Raw genomic sequence first — 18,943 nt, forward strand, 5'->3', positions numbered from 1 at the left:
AAAACCTGATAAAAAATTAATTGCAGTTTAATATTTTTTAAAAATCTATAATGTTGATTTCAGAAACTAAGAAAAGATACAGAGTGACATGGCTGATGCCAAGGGACAGGCACAGGAGCACTTAAAAATTAAATGAAAGAGTAAATAAGCACTTTTTGCATGCACTTTTTCGAAAGCATGTGCACATCCTGCTTGTGTGATGACAAATCAACTGACAAACAAAGACTTTCCACAGTTGTTATCCTTATCTCCCAAACAAAGGGCAGGTTCAGGGTTAAACATGAACCGTTTTTTAGGGCTTACTCACGTTCCAGGAAAGAACGGCGTTTATTTCCTCGAACGCACCCTTGTCCAGTCGACGCGACGTGTTAATATGTCACAGCAACCTGTTTATTTAGCTGGTAATCAGCGTGCTAAATGTAGGTTCTGCTATCATCGCCTGCCCAGGGCAGAGCAATAGCACTGATCGAGGAGAGAAATGGGGCATTGTAAACCAGGAAAAGCAACATTTACAGTACTGTAAAAGAAGATTTACAGTAATTTCACGTGAAGAGGATAGTAAAGATCTGTTTTTCGATTATTATTTTTCCCCTCGTGATAAAAGACGTCTGCTTTGTTTTCGCGAAGTCTTGTCAAACAAATGCTTTTGTTTTGTTTCAAATTTCAGTTCCAAGTGGGGGTGTGGAGTTGCTGACTCCTTTGGCATTAAGTTCCAGAGGTTTTCTATTCTATTCTATTCTATTCTATTGAACTCTACTCCACTCTAATCTACTCTATTAATCTACTCTATTGAGGTCTCTACTCTACTCTAATCTACTCTATTGAGGTCTCACTGGCTATACTTGATTGAGGACATTCTGTGGGTTTGTGCAAAGGTTAGAAGCCAAAAAATATATATCCAAAGCCCACCCATGTTCACCCTACCCTGCAATGCTCAACAGTTTTATAGTGCAGTGAAATTATTATACTTAAGTGCACAGAAAGAAGTTGTGAAATTGTGGAACAAACAGATGCAATTCAGAAAAAAAAGCCTTTTTAAACCTAAACACATGCACGAACAGAGCAGCAGTGTACTGGCCTTGAAAACCTAAAGGTTGCAGGTTCAATTCTGGGGTGGGACACTGCTGTTGTACCCTTGAGCAATGTACTTAACCTGCATCGCTTCAGTACATATCCAGCTGTACAAACGGATGCAAAGTGAAAAGCTGTGTAAGTCGGTCTGGATAAGAGCATCTGCTAAACGCCTGCAATGTAATGTAATGTGTCTGCAGTAAATCCCTCCAGTCCTCACCGGGGAGTCCCCAGTCAACCAATTAAACTGAGCCGATTTCTCGCCGTCCAGCTTTTATTTGATTTAGAGGCCACGCTATTACACAAGTGAGGGAGTAAGATGCACGTTTGGCCCCAAATGCCTTGTTCAGTGAAGAGTAACAAAAAAAAAAAACCCAGAGGACAGTCTGGAGGACAGCCAGATCAATTAACTTTTTTTTTTTTTTTTTTTCCAAGGGTGTAGAGTAGACAAAGGGCACATGAGCAAACACCGCCAAAGGGGCCTCTGTTAAAGGGTCTGCCCGAAAAAAAAAGGCGAATTCTTTTCCTTCGGCCTGTTCAGTCCAAGAAAAAAAAGACCTTGGGCAGCACGCATACGTGACTGGTCTCACTCCAGGTGCGGCCTCAGTCCACATCAAACATCACGTCATGAGCCAAGCGGTCAAAAAATCGAGACAGGCCAGGAATGATTGTGGGTTAGTGTTTTTTTTTTTGGGAGGGGGGGGGACACACACACACGTGCTTCTCATTCCACCTCAAGACACATTTTCCCTTCCTCCTCCCTTTCTCCCTCCCGCCCTCCCTCCCTCCCTCCACGTGTTTTTTTTTTTTTCCTCTGCTTATCACCTTTCCTTATCGCACCGAGTGCTGAAAAGCCAGTGGGAACGGGCGGACAGGTAAGACTTGACAACGGACAGTCGAGAGGGAAAGATCACAGCCGCTGCTGCCGCTCGGTCAGTCAAACCTGTTCTCTCACACCTCAAAGACTCTGTAGTTTCACCTGGGGAGGCAGGAAGGGTAGGAGGCTTACCTGGCAGAACCCCCGTTTGCTACTGCACCAAGAAGACGGATTTGGGATTGACTCAGACTGCCTCAACTCTGTGAGCTATACCACAGGGGACAGAACAGAGGAATTAGTGCACAATTTGCCAACAAATAACAGGTAAGCGTTACTCCATTTTTGTCCTGCATTGTTGGGGTTCACAGCGCATCAAACCAATTTTATGTTTAACCTGCTTTCTTTCATTGCAACATGTGTCTAATAATAAGTTCTTCCATACATCATTTTTTCCATGTGATGCAGTTCAATTGTTCAATTTCAGAAGAAATAGAGCTTGTGGTGGTATTTTTCTTAAAAAACAGCATATAGCCCTCGATTTTGTTAGTACAATAGACAATTTCTTTATAGTGCTAAATAGCAGGTTAATGTAAAATATCTAATATTTATTGTTAATCTAACATGGAGAACCTGTGTGAGAAATGCAGTTCTACGACCTTTTGCTAAATATATTTAAAGTGTCAGAAAATAGTCTTTCTCTTTAGACAGTACAAAATAGCCAACACATTTTGATTACAAAAAACAGGTATTTGCAATGGTTATAAATAGCAGGTCAGATACTGACAGTACAACATAGCATGCTCAAACTTCACAGCACTCTCTGATGAGACACCAGTCGGCCCATTGTTCTTACTACAGCTGTATCTGCTAAACGTGCTGGACTCACGTTCTGGACAGTACAACACACAGACCTGCTGAGAAAGACTGGGTCATGTACCAGTGATCAACAACTATTTATACCAGAGAGAAATAAACGTTTAATATATAGTTTTTCTGAACTTAAAGACAGATATTAGTAAAAAAGGATACTGAATTTCTTACACATTTCTTTGTTCATTTCGTCATGTTAAATGAACAACACATTTTAAATATTGAATGTTAGCCTGCTTTTTAGCACTATATTGTCTATTGCACAAACAAAATTGCCTCTCATTGCAATAGTCACATGCACAGTTGTCATGAGCACTGCAATTAAATGCTGTGCCAACACTCCAGTAAAATCCAGGGTTCCAATGAGAGGGAGTACAAGCAGAAACTTTGTACCACCATAAAGTTCTAGACAGTGAGACGAAGGAGGCTGAACTCATTGAGTGCCCCAAGGTGAAACAGCTCTCTCCTGCTTTCCCTCCAAGTCACAGGGCACAAGCGTTCCTTTGCAAACCTAGTTTCACTCAACCTTGATGAGGTGAACCACACTGGATTCAACTCTCTCCCCAAATCAGCAGCACTGAGCAAAGAAGCTACTGTTGTAGATGCAGGTGTACAAGGGGAACCACTGGTTTCACCCTTTGAAGTGCTGGTTCTTCTGGAATGTTTTTTCCAACATTCTAAGTCAGTGTTCTAGAACTCCACTGCTTTCAATTACCACTAGCAATTGTTACAAGACCATTAGAATGTTCAATTAAGAACACTCTATTCACACATTTGTGATCTAACCACTTAAATGGTGAAACCCCATTGGTTTTTTCAGCTGCCAACCTTTGGTTTCATTTTTGTTTTATATTTCAAAAACAAGTTGGACACATCTTCTTCATTTTGTGCGTAGCTGTGACTCCACTGTCGACTTCTTAACTAGCGGAAGGCTGTTTCTTTTGTTTTTTTTTTGTTTTTTTTTAAACCAAAGCAGCGTTCAGTCGTTATGAGTCACAGCCAGAAAATGCAGATGAGGGCCTACCCCCCATAAGCGCCGGTTCCTGCAGCCTCGCTCCGGTTTTAACCGGCACTGAACGCAGGTCTTATCAGCACCAGCCTCCCAGCACCTTATCAGCCCCGTGCCCTGTATCACATCAGGTCAGCTGAGCACCGTCCTGTGAGACAGCAGCCTCTGTGACCGCTCAGACCTGCTCACAGACGACGTTCCTGTCGAAATGTTTGGAAGAAAAAAAAAAAAAACATTTGAACAGAGCCCCTCTGTTAATCTGCCCAGCGCACACAGGGAATAATTGTTACGTCTGTTTCAGGAACAACAGTGTCATTCGACGGCAATTTGTCAGCCGTGTGGGAACAATATGCCAGCATTGTTGTTCCTTAAAGCCCATTATGAGCTTAAAAATGACAGGTAGCAAACTTGGCAAGGCCCTGTGGTTTAAATCTGAAAAAACAACGCGGAAAACAGCCAGTGACTACAGCAATGACAACAATAAACAATCTTTTTTGTCTTTTTTTTCTCGTCTTAGGCTCTGACACCAAGGGAAAAAAAGAGAGTAGAAGAAAAAGGAGAGGAAGTGGAAGCTCTGAAGAAGATGGCTCAGACCACGGAGGTGTGGCACACGCAGGCTCCGCCCCAGGAAGAGGAGGAGGGGGAGGAGCCGGAGAAGGGCCCCGCCCAGCCCGAGTGCTCCATCTGCTACAACACCTACGACAACGTCTTCAAGACGCCCAAGCTGCTGGACTGCACGCACACCTTCTGCCTGGAGTGCCTGACGCGGCTCATGGCCACCGGCGGCGAGGGCGAGATCTCCTGCCCCTTCTGCCGCCGGCCCACCGCCGTGCCGCAGAGCGGGCCGCCGGCGCTGGCCACCAGCCGGGAGGTGCTGTGCAAGCTGCCCACGCACCAGCAGCAGGAGGAGAGCGTGTGGCTGGAGGGCGAGCGGCTGTGCTACAAGCTGCCGCCCAACCCGGAGAGCCCGGCCTTCTGCGTCTGCATCGACATCGGCGCCGCCAAGCAGGCCGCCGGCCCCGACGCGCAGGCCGGTCCCGGCCGGGCCGGGGGGAGGGGCGCGCTGGCCCGGCTGTCCGACTGGAAGCGGCTGGTGCTCTTCGTGGTGCTGACGGCGCTGCTGGTCGTGGTGGTGCTGTGGCCCCTGCAGTGCATCTTCAGAACGGGGACCCTGCGGTGCGTGCGTCGCGGGATGCCCGACATGGGCGGGCCCCTCAGCACCGCCGCCGCCACCATCAGCACCCTGGAGCCGCCCCACCACTAGCCCCGCCTTGTCCCCACACCCCCGCCGGGGAGGGGACAAGGCGCACAGTCCCCCCCCCCCCCCCAAACCCCAAAAAAAAAACAAAAAAAAGAAGAGAAATGGAATGACGAAGGAGGTTTGACAAACTGTGACGATCTCAAACGACACGGGACGGTCCCCTTTAAGGCTCCAGGACATTACTGAACTGTACCCCCCTCGTCTGAGTGGAGGGGAACGAGGACAGAGGACACGGGGATCTGAGACATGCGACAGCCCCGGTGGTCATGGAGACCGGATGCAGCCGCACAGCAGCTGTAACGTCCATCTTTCTGAAGCCGTCTTCAAAAGCATGGCGTTTTGTTTCGTCCTCATACTGTAAAGATGCCGATGCAAAAGTTTCAGCAGAGAGGAGAAAGAAAAAAAACCAAAAGGAGGAAATCCATTCTGATGGGAGATTGGAACCAACTGGATCAAAATTTTACATCATAACACGACTGACGCTTTGACAGCACGGACATCAACTGCTCAGGGTTTACCGATAAACATTTTTTTTTAAATACGAAAAATGAAACAGAAAAATAAGAGAAAAATGTTGCACTAATTGATTCTTTTGAAACAGGATTTTCTTGACCAAAATCAATTACCTGTATTAGCACTTTCTAAAAAAATAAGAAAAAGCTTCTCTTTCTTGTGTTAAACGAAAAAGTACACAAAAAAATGTAGTCCAACAAAGTCATTGCGAAGCCATTCGTCACAGGTATGGGACAGGAAATCCCAAAATGGCATCCGTAAGAGAGCATTCTTACAACATTACACAGTGTTTCTGTCCTGCATACACAAGCACATACAAACGAACAAAGAACAAATTAATCTATGCAGGGGGTATTTTTGTGTGTTCAGCGCCATATCAAACACGCACTGCGATAGCTAGCATATCTGCAGCTCAGGTGAATTACCTGCTTCTACGAAACAATGAATTTTCGCCAACCGATATGATGCTATTTTTGTACATTTTTGTACCCTGTAAATTATAATGTTCTACATGTAAATTTTGCACTTTCTAATAATATATTTTGGTTACAAAATTTAAATAAAAGTGTACAGTTTAATTTATTTAAGTAAAAGTGTCATATTTTCAAATGGTCTTTTTCTTTCCCAAAACAAAAATTTTCTTAGATTAAATTAGCATGTCCCATAGGTATGAGAGTGAGAGTGAAAGGTGAGGGAATGGTGTGTGTGCCCTGCGATAGATTGGCGACCTGTCAAGGGTGTATTCCTGCCTCTCGCTCAATGCATGCTGGGATAGCCCCACCCCACCCCCCCGGGACCCTGCCCAGGATAAGCGGTTATAGATGATGGATTTATGGATGGTAAAATGGGCTGTATATTTGTGAAAATACAATTACATGCACATTCATGTATAGTTGATAGCAAGAATTTATGCCTGGTCTTAATCTACAGTCAATCGCTTAGTAGCCTATTTAAAAGCATGCTACCACAACTGTTGCTGTATTGTAGACCAAATTCTATATTTAATAGTATTGGTTTTAGTATTGGGCAACTCATAAACCAGTTATGCTGACACCCATCAAAAAATAATAGATTAGAAAAACTGATGGAGGCAAAATTACAGAGAAAATAGGCTTTTTTTTTTCTTTCATGAAAATACCGGAAGTATTAACTCATTCTTCCCAATTTATTTTTGTTATATTCTTCAACAGTTAAATTCAACATCCAAAATACGGATCCAAGTAATTGATTATTAAATCATCACCTAGTTCAATCTGAATAACTGAATATTTAGTTTAACCACTACAAGAGTAAAAAAAACAAAAAAAAAAACAGCCATTCAAATGATTATATTTAAAATTTTCATTCAAATTTTATTTTTTTCCTCATTTAATTATTCATTGTCACTTGTGCCACAAAGCCATTGCATGTCTTCCATTACAGAAGGCGGTTCAAGCGAAACCAGTGCAAGGAGGGAACCATCATATTGAAAAAGGAGGACAGTCAGTACACCACATCGCCAATCAAGCATAATGCAACAAAGGAACAAGGATTTTAAAAAAAACAATCAATCAAACAAAAAAATAAACATAATATCAACATACTGCAATGTTCAAGTAAATTTGAATGAATTAACATAAATAAATTAAGTTGGTTCTTTTAGTTATGGGTTCTTAAACAATTCTTAAATACACAATGCATGATTGATGATAACAATAATAATAATAATAATAATAATCACAACATTCTTACAGCATACAAAATGTATGACATACAATTTAAAAAATGCAATACACAAACACTTCAGCAAAACAAGAAAAATGCTAAAAATGAAACATGGACAGCATACAGCTAGTGGACAAGTAAAAGTTATAATTTTTTTTACAACCTACAGGCATTCTGGTATCTACAGTGTAGATTAAAAACTGAAGCTGTGGTTCAGCAGTTTAAAAACATATTTCAAGTATTTAAGTCCCAGTAAATGATCTATTCTAATGTATTGAAAAGCAGACCTCAAAAAGAGGCAAGTTGTAACACAATAAAAGTAATTAGCGTAGTGACCTTCAAGCTCAGAGATGGAAAATTATGCCATTAAAATATTTTAGTGAATCAATTACAGGATGGGAAGGAGACTGCAGGTAGGATGACTTCATCACTTAAGAGTGCTTTACGTTCTTTCTACATGGACACTGGATACACCTGTGAATTTGGTGCATCCGGTTGATATACTGCTCTGGCAGGTCTTCACCAGTTTACAGTTTACAAAACTAGTGTATATCGGTCAGACGTTACACTGACATTTCTTGCTAGAGCAAATCCAGATCTTGGCTACATTTATTCAGTCCTGATTGAACGTCTGACGGAGGTGTACATGGTCCTTTTTTTGAGTGCAATAATAATAATAATGTAGCGAGAGTTAGAGTAAGAGTTGGTTTCTCCCTGATATATTTTCATTGTCAAGAGTTCAGGGGTGGCTTAAAGAAGAATATTCTGCCAGAACGGGGAAAAAAAATTAAAAGTTTAAATCGCCAATAAAAAAACAAAACAAAAACAAAAGAATGAAACAAAGTGCACCGTGGACTGGATCTGAGCAGCATTCCTAAGCAGCTATCTGCATATGAAAGAACATGACATATGGTATGCCTGACAAATACCTGTAGTGGCAGACTAGGATTTCACACCAGCAGCAAATGGCAGGCACCAAACCGACCTCTCTTCACAGATCAGATCCCTTAAGACCACAACACAGAGTCAATCTGAGCCCAGCTCCACACAGAGTCCTGTACCCCTGCCCCGTACACACACCTGGCCTGCTGGTACTGTGACATCACAGTTACAGTATCGTCTGGTGCCAGAAGGAGGATTACGGTCTACTTCTCACAGGCTGAACTAACAGACGTCATACCCCTGAGCTGAGGGAGAATATCAAAAAATCCCCTCAATCAAAAACTCTGGGGAGGGGGAGGGGCTTGCGTAACCGCAGTCAGACGAATCCAGTTGTGCTCTACATCACCGCGAAGAGCGAATTCCTTCTGACATCATCAGTGACGTCTGCTTACTCCTCCCCCTGCGCTCATCATGTCTGGATTACGGCCTACTGGCAAATTAATTTTTTTTTTTTTTTTACTTCTTACGCAAATCTGCTCTATAATCCTGGACTGGGGGGGCCATCTGGTGCGGCAATGTTGCACTGGAGATTTTTTTTTTTTTATTTCCAGTTGAGACCGCACACGTAACAGGCCTAGCCGAGGTTAGTGTTGAGCCTGGTGGGCAGATGTTTGACCACATCGAGCCTTCCAATTAGATGACATCATCGGGAGGATTCCACAGGGTCACTGTGAGCTACTGCAACTGCAACTGTCCACCATTAATGAAGCCCTACTACCCAACGCAGTCATGCGGACTGAACGTCGCAGCCACACACATCCCCTTCGTATATTTTTATGTTGCATATCGTTGGCTTCGCTGCAAAAGGAACTATATGGATTTCACGGCTAAAATAGCAAGGGGACCGGAGTGTAGCATCTGTTTTCTCATTTCCATGACACGGACGACTGCACTGCACTGTGGACAACAACTCAGTCTCTTTGATGTGGAGTTAGATATTCCAAAAAACAAAAAACTTAAAAAAAAAAAAAAAAAAAAATCCCTAATGTGAATATAAAATGGAAAAAAAAAACCTTTTTCACATCGAAGATAATGAATGGGGGAAAAGTGAAGAGAGTTGTAAAATAACTAAATGAAAACAAGTTGAAACAGTGGAATAAGCCTTAATAAAAATGTACACGAGTTTAAATGGTAAATGGACTGCATTTATATAGTTTAGTTGTCGTTTGCTGCGGTAGGGAAAGCCTCAACCCACGGACAGTCCAGCATGAGAAAAGGCAGTTAGGTGTGGGCACAGAGACAGCCTTCAGGCAGTTTACAACTTCCTGTCCTGACAGGAAGTAGGCCGCACAGCACACTGGAAAAGCTCGGCCAGGTGGCATGAGAGCACCAGATGACCAGAGCAGTGTGAGATTTCACACATTCGTTACATTTATCTCACTTTTTAGAAATAGAAGAGCAATTTTCAGTTTGCACTATTCAACGTCATTGGCTTTGACGGCAAACTTGCTGACACCTGCTGAAAAATATCCTGGCAACAAGACTGAACAGCGGGAACTGCTCTGGTGATCAGTCAGCATTTTTGCTCTCAGGTGTGTTACGTGGTAAACACTTGCCCTGATACACATCAGCCCACCCCACTGAACCACTCCTGATCGCAATGAAAACTGAAACCAAATAAGACAGAGGTCTTTGGTTACATTAAAGTAGATGCATCCAGTAGCCAGAACAGCAGCGGATAACCCTTTGCTTCCTATTTCCAGTAACACAATAAATATGTTTTAAATATCTGCACTATTACATGAATCTTATCATTTCTGTGTTAGCCTATTACACAACTAGGGGAGGCAGATCATGTCAGTGTGGATTGGACAGAGTTTAGCTTATACAGGCTCAGCTGTGGAAGAGGCACTTTTGTACGCGAACGCAAGCTGGTAAGGGCATGAGATAGAGACAGGAGAGAGGGTGAGAGAAGGAGAGTTAGAGGGAGAGAGAGAGAGAGAGGGAAAGGGGGAGAGAGAGAGAGAGAGAGAGAGAGAAAGACTAAGAGGTCACCACACACTTTTCTGTGGTGGGAGTCTTCAGCATTTCAGCAGGCATCTCCATAGCATCTTCAGATCTTCAGCCCCAGGGGGCGTGTCCTCGGCAGACCACACTGTCCAGTTGACAAACGACGCTTCTGCTGCAGCTACACACACACACACACACACACACACATAAAACAAAGCCCCTGACGTTAAATGACACATTAAACAAACAGAACCTGTACAGATTTCCATGGCAACACTGTAGCCAGCATGCAGCTATCAGGAGAACACGCAAGGCCACCTGCTCTCTGCTGAACAAGCCGGCCCATTGTGCTCAGACAGAGAGAGCCACTCGAGCAGAGACACTGCTGGAATTCAAATTCTGTCAAGACGGTTCACCAGAAGGATTCGTATCACATCGCTGGAAAAATAAACGATACACTCTTTCTTTCTTTCCTCCGCTTTTTCTCCCTCCTTGTCCCTTTCCTCCACTCCGCTGAGTCCTATTTAACGCCCGTCCTGGCTGCAGTTTGACTGTGTGAAGACGTACTTACGGAGAGGAGTGGGGAAAGACGGGGGGGCATCCACGGCCCTTATCTCCTGCTGTTGACGCTCCCAGACTTCTTTGGGCTTTTGATGTTTAGGTTCTCGTACACGGACGCAGAGTCGTCAGTCCTGAAAAGCACAGTTTTCCAGATGAAAATAATATATTTTTTCCCCCTCACTCAAGAACATTCATAATAAGCATCAGGGACAAGTGTACACTACGCAGGAGCAAGCGTACATTAAAGAGAAACGGGTTCATAAGAATTTCAGGATTCCAACGGCAATTCACCCAACCAGCCTCAATACTTCAGACCAGAGTAATGGTGTTTTACAGGGAATCTTTTACAGGGAATAAGTAAGAAAACTTGCTCTAACATCCACATCACTGCTCAAATGCCTGCAACTGTACAAAAAAAAATAGCATATAAATACTAGTCATTCAAAGTCCACTTCAACTACCTCATCCTTTGTGCTCGCAAATGCTACGTAAAATTATAGATTCTGCCTGGAAAAATACTCTAGGAAAGCCAATATATGCACCAGACTTTCAAGGGTGTTCAACAAACTAAAAGTGGATAAACACAGGAAATTTCACTGAAATGGACGGTATGTGGATACTCTGTCAATGGACATAACACTCAGTAGGCAGTTCCCGGAGTATAAGAACACTTCATTATATGTCTGAATGTGTGGTAGAAAGGTCACAGGTTCAATTCCTGGGTAGGACACTGCTGTTGTACCCTTAAGCAAGGTGCTTAACCTGCATTGCTTCCGTATACATATCCAGCCGTATAAATGGATGCAATGTAAATGCTATGTAAAAGTTGCTCTGGGTAGGAGCGTCTGCTAAACGGCAGTAATGTAATGTTGTACTCACACGGAAGAAGAGGACCGCGAGATGGTGATGCTCGTCGTCTGCCTGGAGTTTGTCACCGGGGGATACTTAATGTTGGAGTACTCTCTCTCCATCATCTTATTCCTCTGCCAAGCAACAAGGGCGGAGAGACACACGACACACATGTATAACAGTGTATTCCTTTTCTATACCAAACACTATGACCAGCTGCTACACAGATTTGATAGACAAAGTGGTCATACTTCCAAATAATTCTGGCCCTTGTCATCTTACCATAAGCCCCTTAAAACTCAAGACTGCTGGCAGAGCTGCATGTAGGATATAGTTGACATAGGCAATTACATACGCCCCCCATCTTTCTGGAGGCCGCAACTGACCACAACTGTAAAATCCCCACCCCCTCAAAAGGGGGCCTCCAAACATAATTTTGCCAGGGGCCTCCAAAAGTTCAAAGCTGGACTGGACTGGACTGTTGGGTACCTGCTCCTCCTCCAGCCTCTTCTGCGCAGTGTCGATGTACTGCTGCACCGCCATGTAGATGAACTTGTACTGGGCCTCCGTCTGCACCATCCCCGACCGCTGCCGACGCACCATCTGGATGGTCTTGGGGATGTCGATGTCACAGTCCAGCCCTGGACACGACGAGGAGAGAGCGGTGTGTGTGTGTGTGTTTGAGTGTGGGTGTGTGTGTGTGTGAGGAGACCAAGAGGGAGGTGATCCAGGAGGTGCTACTGTCCCCAAAAATCGAAATCTTCTCAACCTCTACTTTCACAAGAGACCAAAATGTGTGTGTGTGTGTGTCTGTGTCTGTGAGAGAGGAGACAGGGGCGGCACACTCTGCAAGAGGGAGGTGATCCAGGAGGTGCCACTCTCCCCAAAAACCGGAAATATCTCAACCTCTGTTTTCACAAGGGGCCAAAATGGTAGTGTGTGTCTTGGTGTGTTGTGTGTGTGCGAAGCAGCACCCTGTTCTTCCCTTCAACAGTTCCAAACACTTCAAGGTTAATTTCAGGTCTTGCAGAGCCCGAAACCATCTCAAAGAGAGGGACAGTGTTGAATCACTGAGAGACATTCCTCACCTTGCCTATTAATGATGTCGATGAGAAGGTCTATCACGATGATGGTTCCAGTTCGTCCAATCCCTGCACTGGAAAGCAGAGAGGAAGCAGGAGAAAAGCCACGGTCAGGGCCCTATGCTGGCCTAAGCTCAAAGGCTTCATCTCAATGGTAGTGACTGTGGACAAACCCCGAATCCTCCCCCTCAACCAACCACGTCACTGTCAACACTTAAGAGTCACGGCACTTCGACACGGCGTGTGATTTGAGAAGGGGAAGCACAGAAACCATTCTGAGGAAGAGCACTAAGTGCGAAGGTAAGCTGGTGGCTCCCACCTGCAGTGGACCACAATGGGCCCGGCCTGGGAGAAGGCGCCCTGGGCCCGGTTCACCTGGTCCAGGAAGCTCAGGACTCCCCCGGGCTCATTCGGGACTCCGTGGTCAGGCCAGCTCAGGTACTGGTAGTGCCAGATGTACCTGGGAGGATCACTCTGGGAGCGGAACGAGAAACGAAACTCAGAACTGTGCTCCAGTGCAGGATGGACAGATCAGGACTTTGTTCCACAGTCTAAGGATCACTCTTAATAAATTTTTTCCCAAAACATCTGGACCAAAACAACAGTTATTTCACAAACTGCTACACAAAATTTCTGACCACAAAAAAATTGATCGATGAGTTCAATGGGCATCAAGCTCTTTTGCACTCAACATGTGCAGTAGAGGGTGTTTCCCGTTACTTCCTAGGCTTCACCGCCTGGCACCTCCTACCCTCTCCAGTTCCTACATACACTCTATGGCGCAAAGCCAGGAGACCCACAGGTGCCCCCGTGATGATGACATTTTGGGGGGAAATGGCGCCCTCACCCTGTCCAGCCGGGTGACCTCCAGCTCCCGCAGAATGTAGTCCTGTGCTGGCCGCTCCTCAACGTTCTTCACCCTCACTTTCCCAAAATCCTTTGTGCACTTGAGGTCTGGCCAGTAGCGCACACACTTGTTCTGTTCAGGAAAAAAATTTCAGTCAAGTGCCAAAAAAAGTAATTAAAAAAAAAAAACCTGAGGGGGAATTTTCAACAGCTGTAAATATGAAGAGACAGTCAGGTTCAATAACAGATTAGATGATGATAATATCCTGATCTGCTGATAATCATAATGGGTCAGTTTCAAAAACAGACTAGACAATAATAATATCCTGATCTGCTGATGATCATAATGGGTCAGTTTCAAAATCAGATTAGACAATAATAATATCCTGATTTGCTGATGATCATAATGGGTCAGTTTCAAAATCAGATTAGATAATAATAATATCCTGATTTGCTGATGGTCATGGTGGTCAGGTTCAATACCAGATTAAACAATAATAATATCCTGATCTGCTGATGATCATAATGGGCAGGTTCCATAACAGAACGGTACAGACGCAAGCCCTACCCGACCCCGCTCCATCTCCTTGGTTGTCATGACGATGACGTGCGTGTTCTCCTGGTACACCATCTTCCAGAAGTCCACAATGGTGTTCTGCAGGCAGCCCTGGGTGGCGATGAACACTTTGCCCTCGTCCACACAGTGCCCTTCCTCATTCAAGCTCTGCAACGGTGAAAATGAATGGACGCAATACCCAAAAAGAGATGAACAATAGCAAGGCAATAGTTCCATATGGTAATACAGCAGGAAAAGGGTTAAAAAAAATCAGGGCTCTATGCTTACAATTTTTCAAAGGAGCACATGAGCTCCTAAGTTGAAATTGAAAAATTTAGGAGCAGACTAATACATCCCATTAGATTAGTGCTCCTAAATTATTTTCAGTCAGCACACAATGATTTTCAGGAGCATGAAAGCACAACTTCTTTTTTTCCTGACAGACACAAAGAAAACAGCTTGCAGACTGAACTCACATGGATGTAGTTGGCGTTGATGTAGTCAGAGCCAGGCTTCTCTGCCTCCACGTCCTTCAGCTCCACCCGAGTGGTGTCAACTGGGGCATAGACAGAGGGACATGGACAATGGAACATGGGCAGAGGGACATGGGCAGAGGGAGATGGGCAGAGAGATGTCAGTCAGAAGACAACTGCTAACTCACAGGCTTCTCATCTACTCCTGCCTCTCCTCGAGGTCATTTCTCTTTGTCCTTGTAGCAGACAGCACTTCTGCCTCACAACAAGAAGGTCTTGGGTTAAAATCCCATGTTTTACCCCCATGTAGGTATGAGTGTGTGAGTGAATGGTGGGTTGGTCCCATGAAAATTGGTCCCATGGTTGATCATGAAAATGCACTTTTGTACGTCGCTTTGGATAAAAGCGTCTGCTAAATGAATGTAATGTAATGTAATGTAATGTAATGGTTGGCCCAGCAATGCACTGGCAATCTGTCCAGGGTGAATTCTTGCCCTACGCATGCTTGAATAGGCTCCAGACGCCACCTCCCCACCCCTGACCAGGAATAAGCAGGTTAGATAACAGATGTATGGATGGATGGATGGATGGATGGATGGACAGTCCCCGTATCACACTGTGGTAATCCAAGAGCTTGAAAATGGCCACTCACAGGGAAGGATGTTCTTGTATCTGTTTTTGCTCTTGTTCTCCGGCCTCTGTCCCTCTTTCCTGGGGTACAGGAGCTTACATTCCTGCTGTTGCAGCACCTAGAAAAACAGGGGGACGGAATCCAGTGATCACACAGTACAGGGAACGAAAAAAAAAAAAAAATCCCTATTGCAGACCAAATTCTGATTGGTTGTTTCCCAGAGAAAGCTGTGGAACTGCTGCTCTGGGTGCTAAGCTCTGTGGAAGCCGCATCCTGCATGCCAGAGTTAATGTGCCACCCCAGCACCCCCTAGAGGAACCTAACATGCACAGCAGGGATGATGACATACACTGTGAACCGTGGTCAGGATGGAGCACACGGGAGCGGAGAGCCACGGGATCTGGATCATTTCTCACATTAAAATTTGCTATTAAAACTAATCAACTTGGCAAGTGACTTCACTCACATGGACAGTGAAGGTCTAGAGTACCATGGCATTTAAACAGAGGAGTAGTCTCCATCAGTTGAAATAAAAACCACTGGTTCACCCACAGGTAAGGAAGAAGAATGGGATCTTGGAACTAGATTACCTTTTAACCCTTTGAAATGTAGGTTTTTAAATGTTTCAAGTCAGTGTTCTAGAACTCCATTGCTTTCAATTACCAATAGTGATTGTTACATCAGCATTGGAATGTTCGGTTAATAACGTTCTGATCACATATTTGAGTTCTCACACCTTAGTGGTTTAAATACAAACGCAATGGTCCAGAAATACTGTAAGCCTTTTGTCAGTGACAGACCCACCTCAAACTCCTCCCAGAATCCTTGTTTCGGCTTCTCCGAACTGTCGGCCACTTTGTTCAGCTCTCGTACCCTGTTCTCAATGTTGGCTGCGTTTATCCTGGTGGCGTTGAAGGGCTTCAATTCAGAAAAAGGATATTAATTAAACGTGACCACAGACTCAGCCATTCATGTTACGGACAACCACACATATTAGCTACAGAAATCCAAAGACATCAATAGCCCAAGCTCTACAGACGAAAATGAGCCTCCTTGGTTAATTCTGGCAAATTTACAGAAATGTTATTAATGTGCATTGACCTTGTCAAATAAACTAACAAATTAAAACCTGATGAAGCAGTAGAACTGTTTATTAGCAGATAACGTCATAATGCTGACTGCAGAGCTACTGTATGTATTCAATACAGAAGGCATTTCCTTTGGATCTCTGTGGGGGAGGCGATATAATCATAATGACAGGGGTAATTTAAATCAGTTAAACGCAACAACGGGTAAAGATATGGTATTTCAATGATGCATTTTCTTATGTGGCTGAAGTATTGTTACAAAGTCAGAGGTGAACCACAGCCCTTTCTCACCTGTTTGAGGTGCACCACAATCCCACTCTTCTCAACCATGGGGTTCTTCTTGTAGTGCTCCACCAGGTCTGCCAGGGAGTCAAACCTCTCCCCTCCACCCACGTCATATTTCCCATCCTTTTAGTTTACAAAACAGCAACAAAAAAAAAAGAAAAAGAAAATCCATCTCTATAGCATCCAGCTGTATGAATGACAGCTTAAATTTTATTTACACACGATCCAAAGTCATTTTGAAAAAAAGAACGTCTACAAATGTAAATGTAAAGACATCTTCATTCTGACGTCCAAACCTGATAGCAGATCATGACGTGCACGACTATACTGGACAGCGGGTCGTGACATAAGTAATAACTGATCATGACGTGTGTCTATATCTGATAGAAGATAATGATATCTGTATCAGATAGCTTATCATGATATGTACATCAGCATCCAACAGTGAACCATGACATGCATGTCCATACCTGACAGCGAATCATGACGTGCTTGTCCATACCCGACAGCAAATCATGACGTGCTTGTCCGTATCTGACAGCGAATCACGACGTGCTTGTCCGTACCAGACAGCGAATCACGACGTGCTTGTCAGTACCTGACAGCAAATCACGACGTGCTTGACCGTACCTGACAGCGAATCACGACGTGCTTGTCCGTACCTGACAGCGAATCATGACGTGCGTGACCTTGGTCCGGCGGTCCATGTTCTCCTGCTTCTCCTCGTTGGTGAGGACGGACAGGACGAAGTCGCCCGGCTTGCTCTGGCTCTCCCGCACCAGGAAGCTGCCCGGCTTGCCCTTGTCCATCAGCAGCTTCTCCGCGTCACGCCCTGACAGATGCCCGTGGTACCATCTGGAAACCCGGGGGGGGGGGGGGGGGGGGGGAGGAAGGGGGAGGGGGTGTCAGGAGATTGGCGGGACCAGACAGAGCATCACACCCTGGCCTCTAATAAAATTACACACCCTAGCCTATAATACAATTATCACTGTTTATCCTTCAAAATTCAGTTATGACTACAAAAAGCAGGCAGAGCCATACAGCACAGATAAACAGAAGCTAAGATAGTTGGCAATGTCATCAGCCAAAAATGGCTGGAGGTCAGCAGTGGCCATATATACGACCGAGTACACATCGTCATGAGTAGGGTCAGTTTAATTCAGCAGCCGTTACCCCTGAATTAGCTCCACCCATCTCTGAACCAGGAGCCCACAGGCTACCGGCTGCCAGTGAGACACATCCCCAGCTTCCCAAACCATTTTGCGGCCATTTTGTGAAGCTGAATGGCTTTCTGCATGGGTGCTGCAGTGTTGCCTGAATACGCACCTCTGGGCTATTGTGAAAGCAATCACACAAAAAGGACAGAATGTCTAAAATACATCTTCAGCCTCAATTTAGGAAACTAAGAAACTGACTGCGCCAAAGCAAAATGCTCAAGGCCTGTCCCACGTACAATTCAAGCTGAACCCTTCCCCCGAACTTAGCAAGGATGCAGTGTATTAGTAAAGACCATGTGTCTTGGGAGTATTGCATGGAACCACAAGAAGAACCACATGGTGGAGGTGGGTAGAATTGTGCTGCACCTTTAACGCATTAACGCTAGTTGTGAGGTACAAGCAGGTGCATCAAGCGGTAAATTAGAAAAATAAACAAACACGGTTAAAGACCATAATATGAACACTACTTGTAAGTATACTTGGTCGGAAAATACCTTATTTTGGCTTAACGTCAGTTGCTTGGGTAAGCTCAATTAAAATCCAGAGACTGAATTGATAAATTACCCACATCTTTCCCAGAACTCTCACAGAGTTTATGGTTCTTCATTATTGTAGTGCCACAGTAAAATTAAGCCTCTTTTGATTTGTCAGTATAACACTGGTGGTGTGCTGATAAAGCATGCACTGGTTGTAGTGATATAGAGCAGTCTCTAGGTGGCGCTTATGCACAGCATTGTGGTTTCCTTACTGAAACACAATCAGACCTAGAACACAAGCTAATTCCAAAATGCTAATGCACAAACTTAAAAATACGCAGAAAACTCAGCTTAAATGTTATCGCGATCGGTCTGGAGAGACATACTGTAAGTGTGCAAGGGTCTGGGGGGTTTCCAAGCAACACACAGCATCCGCTGGCCGCAGCATCAGCATCAGCACCAGCTGGGGGCTCCAGCTGAGCAAACCGCCATTATGTCACCGTTTAAGATCCAGATCTCTGATTCTCGGGCACCGGAGAGAGGAATGAAGTCTTACAAGCTGTCGGCTACCAGAGATTTCACTGTGGAATTAAGGTCATTCGCGGTCTTGTCACTATGGTTACCAACATGAATGAATTTATGCAGTCGTTTATGTCAGGTAGTTTGTTGACCGATCCTGTAACCATGTGGTCTCTCTCCCAGGAAACTTTCTTTTAGCATGTATATTGAACTAGACCCCATA

General features: G+C 44.5%; 2 protein-coding genes across 4 annotated transcripts in view; one reads left to right on the forward strand and one right to left on the reverse strand.

Moving 5' to 3' along the window:
- Positions 1-1,878: 1,878 nt before the first annotated feature.
- Positions 1,879-6,123, forward strand: LOC135235335 (RING finger protein 223-like). Its single transcript, XM_064300730.1, has 2 exons — positions 1,879-2,212; positions 4,285-6,123. The coding sequence occupies exon 2, from the start codon at positions 4,351-4,353 to the stop codon at positions 5,029-5,031; it is 681 nt and encodes a 226-aa protein (XP_064156800.1). The 5' UTR covers positions 1,879-2,212; positions 4,285-4,350; the 3' UTR covers positions 5,032-6,123.
- A 744-nt stretch (positions 6,124-6,867) lies between these two features.
- The window catches only part of LOC135235336 (tyrosine-protein phosphatase non-receptor type 11-like), a 42,983-nt gene continuing 30,907 nt past the window's right edge, over positions 6,868-18,943 (reverse strand). For 2 of the 3 annotated variants that reach the window (XM_064300733.1, XM_064300731.1), the window contains 13 exons: positions 17,171-17,363; positions 16,515-16,631; positions 15,940-16,053; positions 15,157-15,253; positions 14,508-14,587; positions 14,044-14,199; positions 13,477-13,608; positions 12,949-13,103; positions 12,636-12,703; positions 12,037-12,188; positions 11,578-11,681; positions 10,709-10,829; positions 6,868-10,315 (listed from right to left, as the gene is read on the reverse strand). In XM_064300733.1, coding sequence (XP_064156803.1) covers positions 10,748-10,829; positions 11,578-11,681; positions 12,037-12,188; positions 12,636-12,703; positions 12,949-13,103; positions 13,477-13,608; positions 14,044-14,199; positions 14,508-14,587; positions 15,157-15,253; positions 15,940-16,053; positions 16,515-16,631; positions 17,171-17,363 — 1,450 coding nt within the window. In that variant the 3' untranslated portion in view covers positions 6,868-10,315; positions 10,709-10,747. Of the gene's footprint in view, positions 10,316-10,704; positions 10,830-11,577; positions 11,682-12,036; positions 12,189-12,635; positions 12,704-12,948; positions 13,104-13,476; positions 13,609-14,043; positions 14,200-14,507; positions 14,588-15,156; positions 15,254-15,939; positions 16,054-16,514; positions 16,632-17,170; positions 17,364-18,943 lie in introns of all 3 variants that reach the window. The other variant, XM_064300732.1, reaches the window with a different exon arrangement.

The sequence above is a fragment of the Anguilla rostrata genome, chromosome 11 (assembly GCF_018555375.3).
Source record: "Anguilla rostrata isolate EN2019 chromosome 11, ASM1855537v3, whole genome shotgun sequence".
Classification (NCBI taxonomy): Eukaryota; Metazoa; Chordata; class Actinopteri; order Anguilliformes; family Anguillidae; genus Anguilla; species Anguilla rostrata.

Coding starts and splice junctions, on each gene's coding strand:
- LOC135235335 (XM_064300730.1), top strand. CDS start 4,351: ATGGCTCAGACCACGGAGGTGTGGCACACGCAGGCTCCGCCCCAGGAA.